At 43.2% G+C, this 12,016-nt stretch overlaps 4 protein-coding genes across 4 annotated transcripts; 2 read left to right on the forward strand and 2 right to left on the reverse strand.

Annotated features, from left to right (window-relative positions):
• Nucleotides 1-720: 720 nt before the first annotated feature.
• Nucleotides 721-1,701, forward strand: ATNIH1004_001552 (lipase family protein; the record flags this gene model as incomplete). Its single annotated transcript, XM_033566251.1, has 1 exon — nt 721-1,701. One exon carries the CDS (start codon nt 721-723, stop codon nt 1,699-1,701), a length of 981 nt encoding a protein of 326 aa, XP_033432008.1.
• A 2,494-nt stretch (nt 1,702-4,195) lies between these two features.
• ATNIH1004_001553 (uncharacterized protein) lies at nt 4,196-6,415 on the reverse strand (the record flags this gene model as incomplete). Its single annotated transcript, XM_033566252.1, has 8 exons — nt 4,196-4,224; nt 4,292-4,310; nt 4,365-4,470; nt 4,527-4,671; nt 5,126-5,629; nt 5,738-5,939; nt 5,994-6,185; nt 6,248-6,415. The coding sequence occupies 8 exons, from the start codon at nt 6,413-6,415 to the stop codon at nt 4,196-4,198; spliced, it is 1,365 nt and encodes a 454-aa protein (XP_033432009.1).
• A 1,167-nt stretch (nt 6,416-7,582) lies between these two features.
• On the forward strand, nt 7,583-8,312 carry ATNIH1004_001554 (uncharacterized protein; the record flags this gene model as incomplete). The annotated part of the gene is made up of 2 exons (XM_033566253.1): nt 7,583-8,081; nt 8,143-8,312. The coding sequence occupies 2 exons, from the start codon at nt 7,583-7,585 to the stop codon at nt 8,310-8,312; spliced, it is 669 nt and encodes a 222-aa protein (XP_033432010.1).
• Nucleotides 8,313-9,602: 1,290 nt separating this feature from the next.
• On the reverse strand, nt 9,603-10,375 carry ATNIH1004_001555 (uncharacterized protein; the record flags this gene model as incomplete). Its single annotated transcript, XM_033566254.1, has 2 exons — nt 9,603-10,058; nt 10,292-10,375. 2 exons carry the CDS (start codon nt 10,373-10,375, stop codon nt 9,603-9,605), a joined length of 540 nt encoding a protein of 179 aa, XP_033432011.1.
• Between the last annotated feature and the right edge of the window lie 1,641 nt (nt 10,376-12,016).

Raw genomic sequence — 12,016 nt, forward strand, 5'->3', positions numbered from 1 at the left:
TTCTGTCAAAGGCAAGAGTTGTATCAAGTAATATGTGTCTATGTTCCAGCATGTAGGCCTAGCGTACCGTAACATCTGCGGTGCAACCTACTTGAAGTTGTGGTTTATTACAACTCAGATGATTGGTTTACTGCACACATACTGGACGTTTCAGTTTATAATAAGAGGGTAGCTTAACTATCCTGACGGAATGGATTAAATTGCCAAGGTTTCACTTCTAACCGGATCACAAGGTACTTCCCTCACAGTGCACCTGTTATACCGAAGAGGGCGTTTATCATGTTGTAAGCAGAAAATTATATATAGAGCGACAAGTTCAATTTTCTGAAATGTGAAATTATAGCAGTTACTTCTATCGTTGGCTCTACTTCTCGCCAGATTTCTCTGGTATAATCCCAGTCCACACGCTCAACATTGAAGGTGGTCTTTTTTCTCATCTTAGTATCTTATCCCGTCCATATACTCGAACTCGAAAGGACTCCATCATTTGCAACTAGCCACATAGTCTGCTCGATGAAGATCTCGACTGTTTTTACGTGTGGGCTCTTTGCATTAGCGAGAGCCAACCCGCGGGGCTTATGGAAATGGGAACGGCAGGCCTCAGGTCAGTATATTTATCCCTTGTTATATTCTATCAGACATACTTGAAAGCTTTGCTGTTGAAAAGATCCAGCAAATAGGCGCCCCATCACGTTTGGCACTCTAGTACTTTCCAATGTAATGGTTGCTAATATTACCGAAGATACTGCTGTGACCGCCGATAAATTCGAAAATTTTAAGCTGTTTGCTCAGTACTCCGCAGCAGCTTACTGTGACGTGAATAATGATAGTAGACTTGGGAATATTAGCTGCACCACTAACCAGGCATCGGCTTGCCCCAGTGTTGAGAGTGCGGCGGCGGAGACGGTTCTGGAGTTTCGGAATAATGCTGATGACACACGAGGCTATATCGCCGCGGATCATACCAATAGTCAGGTTGTGCTCGCCTTTCGCGGCTCACAATCAATTCAAAATTGGGTTACAAACTTTAAACCAGGTCTCATCAATTCAAACCTGTGTGCTGGGTGTAAGCTCCACAAAGGATTCAGCACTGCCTGGGAAGGTGTCCAGCAGGATATCATATCTGTCATCAAAAATATGAAACAGAAGTACCCCAGTTATAAGTTTATTGTCACTGGACACTCCCTTGGTGGTGCACTTGCTACTATTGCCGGCGCTCACTTGCGGAAAGTCGAAAATATTCCCTGTGATATTTACACCTATGGGTCGCCTCGCGTCGGGAATGACAAGTTCGCCGAACTTGTCAGTGAAACAGTCCTGGGAGATACAGCGCGAATAACTCATCTTAACGACGTTGTCCCCTTAGTCCCTGGGCCCCGACTGCCTATCCCCCGATTTTATGGCTACCAACACACGTCACCGGAGTATTGGCTTTTTACCGGGGAGGCGACAACTACTTCATATACTAGGGACGATATCAAGGTTTGTCATGGGACAGACACTAACAAGTGTTCTGGGTCTTTCAGGTTTGATAGAGTCCAGCTACTTAAAGGAATTGAAGCGCATGGATACTATTTCGTGAAACTTGGCTCTTGCGCAGCTCGCCAAGGCAAAGACGCAGGGCAGGACGAAAGATGGAGCGACGCGGAATTGCAAGCTCTTGAAAAGCAACTGGAAGACTACATGCAGCGTGACAACTGAGAGACTAGGTTCGTAAACTAGGGTTTATGTGAGGATTGGAGGACTAAAATCCTATGGATACAACATCTAGGACTTACATATTGATTGTCTAGAGGGGTTCAACACCTCTCCACAATTGATTTATAATTTGTTTCCTATTTTAGAAGTCTATATGACTTCATTTTATTTGTTTTATAGAAGACGGGGTATTGAACAAAGTGGAATGTTATAGAAATACTATAATCCAGCTGGCCTGTTGTGCGGAGACCTTAAGAATCCCATTCGACCCATGAACACTTTAGTGCTGTGGAATTCGGGAAAGTGATGCGAGGGTACTATAGATCAGCTACGGGCCAACCCTAGCCTGACTAGGAAGTAGATATTATCGGTGGAAACACCAGGAATCACAGTATCTCAACTGAGTCTCTTGCATTCCTATCTAAGGTGCTCAACTAAATGATTCAGGGGTAGAATGAGTCGTCGGATACTCCGCACCGCCTAAGTCGGTCGGCGCAGTGTTTCCGTAATATTTAGTTAGTTGAGCACCTCAGGAGCAGGTATGCATCTTAAACAGGAATGTAAGAGACTCTGTTGGCTGAGATACTATGATCCTCACTGTATCCACAGATGTAATCTATTTCTTAGTTAGGCTAATGGTTGGCATGTAGCTGATTTATAGAGCCCTGAATTCCACAACAAGAACCTTCTGGGGTGGATTGGTCATTGGGAGCGGATCCGCATGCTGTTGATGATTTTGGATCGACATCGCTGCACTTCGCCGCGGTAGGTCGCTAGCATACACCTTTTTAATAGTACAGGGGACCCTCACCGTCCATTGCGCCTGAACTACGAGGGTAAAAATATGAAGCCGCGGAAGCTGTGAGGCAGGCTAATTATAGGTAACTATTCACCATTTCAACTGGACGCGGCGCGGCTCGTTCACTGTAGAGTTTGAGATAAAACAATGATCGTAAAGACTGTGATTTACTTAGATTTCCTGTTCCTTAAGCCTGCCAATATCCTAGTATAATTAGTAGGTGAGTCCAGTATCCAGGAAGACGGTGCAGCAAGAAGATCTGCGACAGGTATGTCCACGATGAAGAAGACGTAGAAGCGGTGCAGGAACGCCACCACAATACTGTCGTTGCTCCACGCACTGGGGTGCGCGGACGCGTGTCGCTGCAGTACCGCGATCGAGATCATCGCACCCATCATGCCCGCCGTTACAATCTACAGACAGAGCTTACAGCCGAGCCAGTCTAAAAAGTAGATAAGGATCATGCACTGAGGAAGAGGGCAATACCCATGCCGCCAGTAGTGATGTTCGTGGTGTGGGGGTTCGTGATGCCGTCTCTTCTGAAGAGAACTACACCAAACATCATCACCAGAAAAGTTGGATAGTTTCCGGGTGAGAAAATGGGGAAGTGCACGTACCGCGTAGCACAGAATGGATTTTGTCCCCGTGATCTTCTGGAACCCCTGGATCTCGCAACCCGGTAGTGTGAACCGCAGGATCGGAATCGGGAATATACTGCGCTACGACTGCTGTCGTGCTTCTCCAGCCATAGAGTGGAATTTGTATATTGGTAAGATGTGGCCCAACATACTTGTTAAAGTATATTTAGCTAGTGGGGAAGACTATTGAATGGAAGAGCATAAAAGTGCTTCAGACTAATAGCTCCAAATCATAGTTGTATATTGGTGCCCTTCCAGGCTAGACCGGCTAATACTGTATGGAGTTAATATTATCAACTCCTCTTATTGTACTATCTGTAAGGTTAGATATCGGTATTATTACGGAATATTTAGAATCAAAAGAGGAAGTATATTATTCGACTTTAATCTTATAATTGGGATAGTATATTCTTTAGTATGATATTATTTTTGCCCTATTATTTTGCGCAGATAAATTTACACACTTCTAAATATTATACTAAGACAGTATTCCCTCCCTATTTTTCGATTTGTTGGACCCGTGTCGCGCCTCTCAGCATTCCGTCCCCCGACCTCACTGGCCGTATATGTTGTCGGAAGGGCAGACAGATAAAAGGGGACTTAGTTGTGATACCAGCTTGATAAAATAGAAATGGCCATCCAGCCGGGCCGAGTGGTGATATCCAACATACAGACTGGGCGAGGCTATTTGAACTCTTTGTAAAGTCTCAGTTTCAAGGGTAGCGGTGGATTAAGACTAACAGTAGTGGTCTTCCATTACCTGGTTCTAAGAAGAGCAATGCTCAGATGCATGTATTAGAGAGGGTTACGAAGCGTTATAGACGGGAGAATGTTGGATTTCATTATTATTAGTTATAATAAAGAGTAATTGTCTAGTATCAGGCTTGAATTTGGTTCATTCTAACCTTCATCTTCCATTGTAGCAGCTAGCAATAAGCACGTAGCCCGTAAATTACAGCCCAGAAACACATAAAATATGCACATGTTCCCATATATTTGCACCTCTTGACACCCCGTGCTCAGCGGGACGGTATTCAGATCCTGTACTAGCCCAGCCGGTCTATTCAGGCTTCGTGACAGCCTTCGTGCCTGGCAATCTGTCAACATAGTTCGCTGTGAAGATAGAATGACTACAATATCAAGGCTGAATACTTACGGCTGACACCCTTTTCGACCTGTTACTATTGTCAGCACATTGCCAGCCACAGCTAATTGTGGACTGTACATACATCTTTAAAAGTACCTACTCTCAGGAATTCTCCAGTGTTTCCGCCCACCTTATGTCTCATAATTCCAATAGGTTCCCAGTCATCAGTTGCAATTCGTTTTGCAAATCTATGGTACCAAATCAGCCCCTTAGGTCTTTCTGGTGTCATTCTCCGTGAACCTACACCGTGCGATAGATTCCAGGTTCCATGCCGTTGTTGAATACAGGGTTAGTCAGAGGGAATTCCTGAAGAGCTTTAGTGTCGAATTCACCAGGGTTTGGTATTTCAAAGTCGATTTTTTCGAAATTGGAAAAGCGATGTGGAAAGCCTATTGAGAACAATTCATAAGAACACAGCAACATTGTGGGAGACGGTGTGATTCTTACTGTTTTGTCCATTCTCTGCAACATATTTGCCACCATTTTTTAAAGAGGTAGTAGCCCGCTCTATCGACCTTTCGACGTTCCTCCATGTGAATCGTGTGTTAGTTAAAATATCAGGCTCGGGTTTGCTCTGTCCCTGGGGTTTGTTTTGTCCCTGGGGTTTGTTCTGTCCCGGGGGTTTACTCTGTCCCTGGGTTTCGTTCATCTCCAGCTCTGGCTCTGACTCTGTCACTGGCTCTGTCTCTGACTCCGTCTCTGGCTTCTTATTCATGCGCCTGTTCCTCCTTCTCTTCCTGTTTCGTCGTGTCTGGCCCCGTTTAGCACCTTCTCCCGGAGCCTTGTCTGCCGGAGGCCCCTCGGCCGGCGAGCACCACCAAGAAGACAGAGAAGAAACTATACCTCCACGCGGGCAAAGCTTCTTAGCTCCCTCCTCTGCGTCATAGAATGCTTTGTCTGCGGCCTTAGACGCTTCATCGGCTTTAATAGCTTGTTCCAAGGCTTTGGCTTCCTGCTCGGTGCCTTTGGCTGATTCTGCTGTGGCATCTGCGGCATCTGCGGCAGCATCGACTTTGTCTGCAAGCTTGGCTATATCTTCAAGCTTGGACGCAGCTCCAGCGCTTCCAGCCACATTGCGAACCTGATCTGCAACTATAGCTGCTTCTTCCGCCCCTTTAACTGCTTCCTCAGCGAATTTGATAGATTCTGCAAACTCTCCCACTCCTGGAATTGCTAACAGAATATCGAGAATGGTTGGGTGCTCTATAGTGTCGATGCCCAGTGCCAATAAAAATCCAAGGGGATTGTTACCCGGATGCCTGATACCGTCATCGGCACAAGTCTGCAGGGATGCCCTTATGGATTTGGGCACCAGATGCTCGTATGCCCAACCCTCTGCTTTTGCAACTGTTTTGAACCACAATCCTATCACTGGAATGTCTTCCAGGCGTGTGTTCAAAAACTTCCATCCTTCTCGTATGCCTGGATAGTTTAAAAATTTCGTTATTTCGGTACCTATTTCATTGAGAACAGATTTGAAGCCAGTCTCATCTGATACCTTAGTGAATTCTTTGACCATTGCATGCACTACCGGCAGTAACGTCTCCGACACTCCTTCACAGGTGTTGCCCTTGGCCAAGTCTATAATCCCCTGCACAAACGTCTTTACTGTGTCTTCCACAGCTTCAAATGGTGCTTCTATAACATCGAGAAATTCCTATTTCAGTTAATCAGGGAGCTCTAACAACATTTAATCCCAGTTGATGCTCACCTTAAGCGGATTTACCGTCTCGGCCGATTGCTTCTTCTCATCTTCTTCTCTTGATTCTTCTTCTTTCCACCAAGAAGCATCCGGGGCAGGGCAACCCGCAGGGAGATCAATAGTAATTCCTTTACCTTTGTAGTATGGGTTGACAGCGACCTCGGAAGTAAAACGTTTTTCTGCGCTTCCATTTGGTACTTCCTAGTAGTGGGAACTAGTAAGGATTTCATGTACAATGCGACACCAAGCAGTTTGGACCTTACCAAGTTAGCTGCGTCTGTGTACAGCGTACCAGCAACAATGGCTTCAAACGATGAGAGTCCAGTGGTATCGAACCGCCGTGCATCTTCTGGAGGGAGACGAGGAGCAGCGGAAGTATTCTGGACTGCAAGTACGAGGAGTGCTGCTTGGATTCCAACAAAAGACTTCATGGTTGAACTTATAAAGCATGGATAATGTTGACAATATTGAAACCAATAGACTAACAATTTGGGTACCGCCAAAAGCTGAATCGACAGATAGCGGATGAAGGCGATTCTCTCGTCAGGACTTTAGGGGGTTTTTATAAGTAGGTGAAGTGTTTATGAATTCTTAATCTTAAAATATTTCAAATTCATGCTTCTTCAATAGATTCCATTCGTACATCCAAGCTCTTGATGTCTATCGTACCCACTGAATAACTCTCAACCTTGAAAAATGGTTGGCGATTCCAAGGACCCACGGCTAAAACAAGCCAAGAATGATGGTAAACAAATGTTCCAGCCAAAAGTTCATAGTAAATACAACAAATGTCAATTATTGTATAGAGGTCGCCAAGGCCAACTAAGTGCAGACCAAAACGGATAGCGTGTTATTTGTCTCGCGTAGATTTCCAATTTCATGTCTATCTATATACTAGAAAACTTAACAACTGTGCCAAGGCTATTAATGAAACTAAGAAATCCAACTAAATTTAAGGTGGAGTTATGTGAATGAAACCTCTGCATCTGAACTGTGTTACTTACACAGCCCAGTGGAACAATCTTAAAATTATCCCAAGCCTTTGGAAATATATTGTCTCGCCTACAAGGTTAGCTGCCAAGCATTCTAGATTCATCACATCATACCACTGTCTACTCTTAAAGTTCTAGAGTATAATTATTTCTGTGGCATCCAGGCAACAGCAATGGTATGTATCTGTAAAAGAACTTGCTTCTTACCACATATCAAGTTTTGTGTATCTCACGGCTCCACAGTGGCCTGATATTTACAGCACTTATTTTGTGGATCTGAGGATTTAGAAAATGATAGGCAAATGACATCCAACGGTTTTACTGGTTTTACAGTGGACCGCTCTTTGGAGTGCAGTAGGGGCACAGAAAGGAATATAAATATAACCCAGACAGTAGTAGAAAATCATTTCGTTTATCTACAGGGACGTCAATTACCGCAGAAGCACCTTACTCCTTTCAATTCCAGATTTGACAACTTCGCCTCCACTCAGCTGGGCGTTCAAAATGAAGCCTATATTTTTGGTCCTCTGTAAGAAGTTCTCTCTTGAAAGAATGATTATCGGTACTCAAGATTGACCGGCTTGAGTAGGGGTCTTATCCCTTACTATGGTGTCTGCTACAAAGCAAAAGGATATACAGCTTGATGCTTTAGAGGTATCGGCTGAAATTCCTCCTGTTCATTCTCTATTCCTAGATGAAAATTCGGAATCCTTAGGCACGTCCTTTTCGGCTCCCTCAACTGTTATGAGACGCGAATACAACCCTGAAAACCCTGAGAGGCCCCCAAACTATTGCCTTCGAACTAGACAATTTCCAGCGCAATTTGACACTCTTTTAGTTGGCCTAAAATTGGCTAATGAAGATTGGGCTGGAACTAATTCAGATGTCGATATCACCATTACAATTAACGACAAGAAAAAAGCTGCAGCATTCAAAGGCAACAGTAGCCCGAGCGTTAATGCGCGTGAAACTATCACATTGAAAGCCGCAGACTACTTTGGAGCCGAGAAAGTCAACTTGACGGATCTAAAAGTGTTGAAGATTTATGCTTACCATAATGGTCATATTTTTGACGGATTCGAAGGGTTGCAGTTTAAGTTAGAAGGTAAGGAATATCCCGACTCGTGAAATATAGTTATCCAGACATTATTAATAAACTGCACCAGGGGTTGTTTTGACCGCCACTGACAACAACCGTGGTATTTCGTACAGTAATGTGCAATACGAGTTCGTAAATGAATGGATCAGCCCATCCTCGTCCTATCAACCGCGCAAAACATGGGACCTGGATGACAATCAATGGCATGCGAGCAAGCCTGGAAAGGCACATGCGTAAGCTACTAATACCACTGATAAAAGAGACCAAAAGATGAGCTGGTATGTGATAGCTAAGCTACAAAGCACCCTACTTTCTCATAGAGGCTAGTAATCAACCTCTTACACTTTGCTAATGTGGATTCTCTTATAGAAACAGTAAGGCACGGCCATCACCTCTGCTGCAACAAGGCCAATATTACAATATATATGCCTGTAGCCTCCCTTGTCTCCAATCTTTTTTGGTTCTCTTTTATGCTTTAGCCTTTGTTCATATGCTGACCATCATCTTACCTGATGGAGTGAAAAATTTGCCACACCATTGATCCCCGGAAATAGGGAGGAGTTGCACTGTTTACAGGGTTTATTCCCGCTTGTAGGTCATTGGCAGCAGCAACAGTCTTTCCAACTACTCGGAATTTGGTTGTCTTGTTGGTCTATGCATTATTGTTTGAACTGTTGGTCGCACTTTTTCGAGCCTTGGTGAGGGGCTTCCCCTAATGCTGTTGCTAGACTTCCCATATCTTTGGTACCAACGCAGAGGCAAGCTGTTGAATTTATTCTGTGTGGCAAATTAATGTTCCATGGCATATTATTTTAATTTCTTCCAAATCCCGAGGGATCTATGCAGAACAAATACCAGATTAATGTCCAATTAATCCGGTATAGATCCTTCCTAACCTGAATAGACATGTACAACTGGCTTGATTTTACCGCTACTCATTTTGAATATCATATAAAGGCGCAAGTCTAACATTACGGACGCTTTCCTGATGATGTCAAGTAGCCCAGAACATAGGCTATGCCCAGTTTGGTCACGAAACAACCAAGTATAATTGTTGGCTATAATTGCTAATTTCAATACCGCATAGTGTTGTTGAAGTTGTTAGCAGGGCGAACCAGAATAGAGAAATATAAGTATTTCATATTTAAAACTAATATTCACTCCACTCATCAGAACCATAAATTTCTAATGCAATTGAGTGCTAAGGCAATGTCACATTCCCAGGGTTGCCACTTTGAAACAGGTTTATTTTTTATCTAATTTGAATCGGTGAGAATGCAAACGACGTGTCTCAGAGAAGCTTGGTACAGAAATTCTATAGAGGGGAGTCCTCTGGGTTGGGCTAGATATTGTATCATGAGTTCCAGTTGGATACCGTACCCGATCACATGATGACCGTTTTCACCACTCGCCCGATTTTTTGGGTTAACCACAAATGCAGAGATGAAGCCATACAGCCACAACGAAATGATAAAATAAGTATATTTTTTGGTGGAGTAGAATAAAGTATATAAAGAAGCTATGTAGCTAATTTTTGGTGTCGCGGAATCGCTCAGGAAGCCGTATTTGCCTTCCACGCCTATTTACAGTAATAGGTGTCTCTTCCACTTCTTGCACATTTTTCATATCAATATCTTCCTTTTCCTTTGCTGTAGCCGGCCCTATAGCCTTCTTCTTATCCTTATTAGCTTGTTTGATGTCATTTTGAAGCTGTATAGCAGCTTGTTTTGCGGCCTTCTCCTCTTCTTTCCGGTGTCTTTTTTCCTCTGCTTCCTGCATCCGCACACTCTTATTAAAAGCCCTTATTCTCTTTCGTTCTTCAATCAAGCATTGTTTCTCTTCCTTCTCCTGCTGCCGACGTATCTTATCTTCCTCTTTAGCAGCTCTAGCAAGGCGTTGAGCTTCTTCCTTCTCAGCCTGAGCATTACGGGCTTGTTGAACCTTATTAGGACTGTAGAAGATTGCATTGCCATCCTCTGGGGCCTGAAGTTAAAGTTGTAAAGGTTTGCCACGCTTTCGCTTCTTCTTCTCATTCTGTAGGGCGTTTTTGACGCCCGTAAGTTGTAGTTTAAGAAGAATATTCTCGGTAGAAAGATGCATCATGGTATTATTTAATTTCCGGACCCTCTGGTCATAAACATCAGAAACCACTTGCTTAAGAAGCTTTTCAATACGACGCCAGTCTTCTGCCTTTAAAATAGATTGTGATAACTCACTAGATGAAGGTCTTTTATCTTCTTTTTGGTAAAGCGTGCCAAAACAATCTCCGGATCCCAAGGATGTAAACCAACTTTTTCCATGAACTGTTAATATTTTCGATTGACGAAAAGCCTTGTTCCAACTTGGCCAAAAAGTCTAAAAAAGTCCGCTTTAAAGATGGCTCCATCCTTGACATTCATGCATAAATTCTTCCATTTGTTACTGTATGCCTGGGAAAGAGGACCAAAAAGACCAAATAAGTGGCTGAAGACTGTGTGTTGAATGAGGTGGGTAAATAGCCAAAAGAATTTTATTCTTATCACAAAAGTTAATAAACTTCATAGAGATATGGGAGCTGTGACCATCAAGAATTAAAAGCCGCCAACGTCTTCTTGCCTTGGCTTTTGTTTCGCGGTCAAATATAGTTGTCAACCATGCGTATCCCAGCTCATCATTTGTCCAGCCACTTGTGATGATGTAAAGAAGCAGTGGTGGTTATTAGGATTAAAATCCTGAAGCCATGTATCTTGAATATGTCCAGACACAGCCTGGTAAATTAGACCAGGTGACAGAGATGTCCCATCGGCGCAAATACAGGCAATTGTAGTAATCCACTCTCTATTTCCATCCTGAAGTCGTTGTTTAAGCCCTTCCTGCTCATACCGGCGTCGTGAAAAGATTCTTTTGCCTTTTAACAGCACTCCAATAAGAAAACCTTTCTCATCCATGTTGTACATATCTCCAGGCTCAATCCCATATTCCTCAATCTTTCGGGCTATAAGTTCAAAATATAGTGCATATTTATATGCCGAATTAGCCCGCTTGCGTGAGGAATCAATGCCGGTAGTATAGTGAGTAACAAGCTTATTATTATGTCTCTTTAAAAGCGGTACGGCCATGACTTTCCAGGCTTAATTCCAGTAATTTCCTTGGCGAAATTTCGTAGCATTGAATGGGATGGTGGAAGGCCACGTTCAGTAAGAGTATTTATTAATTTAATAAGCTCTTTTGACTGTTGGTTGTTAAGGAGAGACTGATTTTCATGATGCTCTTGTAAATGGCTCTGTATACCGCGGTGGTGTCTTGACAGGGTTGACCGGTTAACCCCATGCTTTTCAGCTAATTTTGTATAATTTATTTTTTCTCCTGGTTTCAGGGATTCTATATCTGCAAGCGCTTTTTCAATTGAGTCCATATTGATGGTGTTGTAGCCTTCTGAAATGTGTGCAAAAAGTCGGTGTGTTGGCGAAAAGCGGGCGAGTGGTGAAAACGGTCATCATGTGATCGGGTACGGTATTGGCTAGCCTAGCTATTGCCAAGGCCAATTAACTAAACTTTGCTTTATGTCAGGAATCTCCAACATTCTCAATCCCGATTGCACTGCCACAACGAGTTCTCCATTCACGCTCTCTGTCTTGTATGATTCTTCTTTGGCATGCCCCCCAAAGCAATTTACATGTTTTGCGCGAGAGAATCTTCTCATTACACTGTTACTAACTAGTTCTAAAGTAGTTTCAAACTAGTTAAAGTATTATATATTATTACCAGATTGGTTGTGTAAAAGATTTCTGCCCGAAATCTCTCCTTTCTAGATTCTTCCTATTGTAGCTCAATTACCCTCCTTCTGGCCTCATATTGCGTATCATCAAATAAAATAGTATCTCTTTGATGGTTACTTGTAATCTGTTTTGGAGAAGGGATTGCAGTAACTGAGTGGCATCTAGAGCTAGTATTAAATTAGT

Source organism: Aspergillus tanneri (assembly GCF_003426965.1).
Source record: "Aspergillus tanneri strain NIH1004 chromosome Unknown AapTan_2_pilon_pilon_pilon, whole genome shotgun sequence".
In the NCBI taxonomy this organism is placed as follows: domain Eukaryota; kingdom Fungi; phylum Ascomycota; class Eurotiomycetes; order Eurotiales; family Aspergillaceae; genus Aspergillus; species Aspergillus tanneri.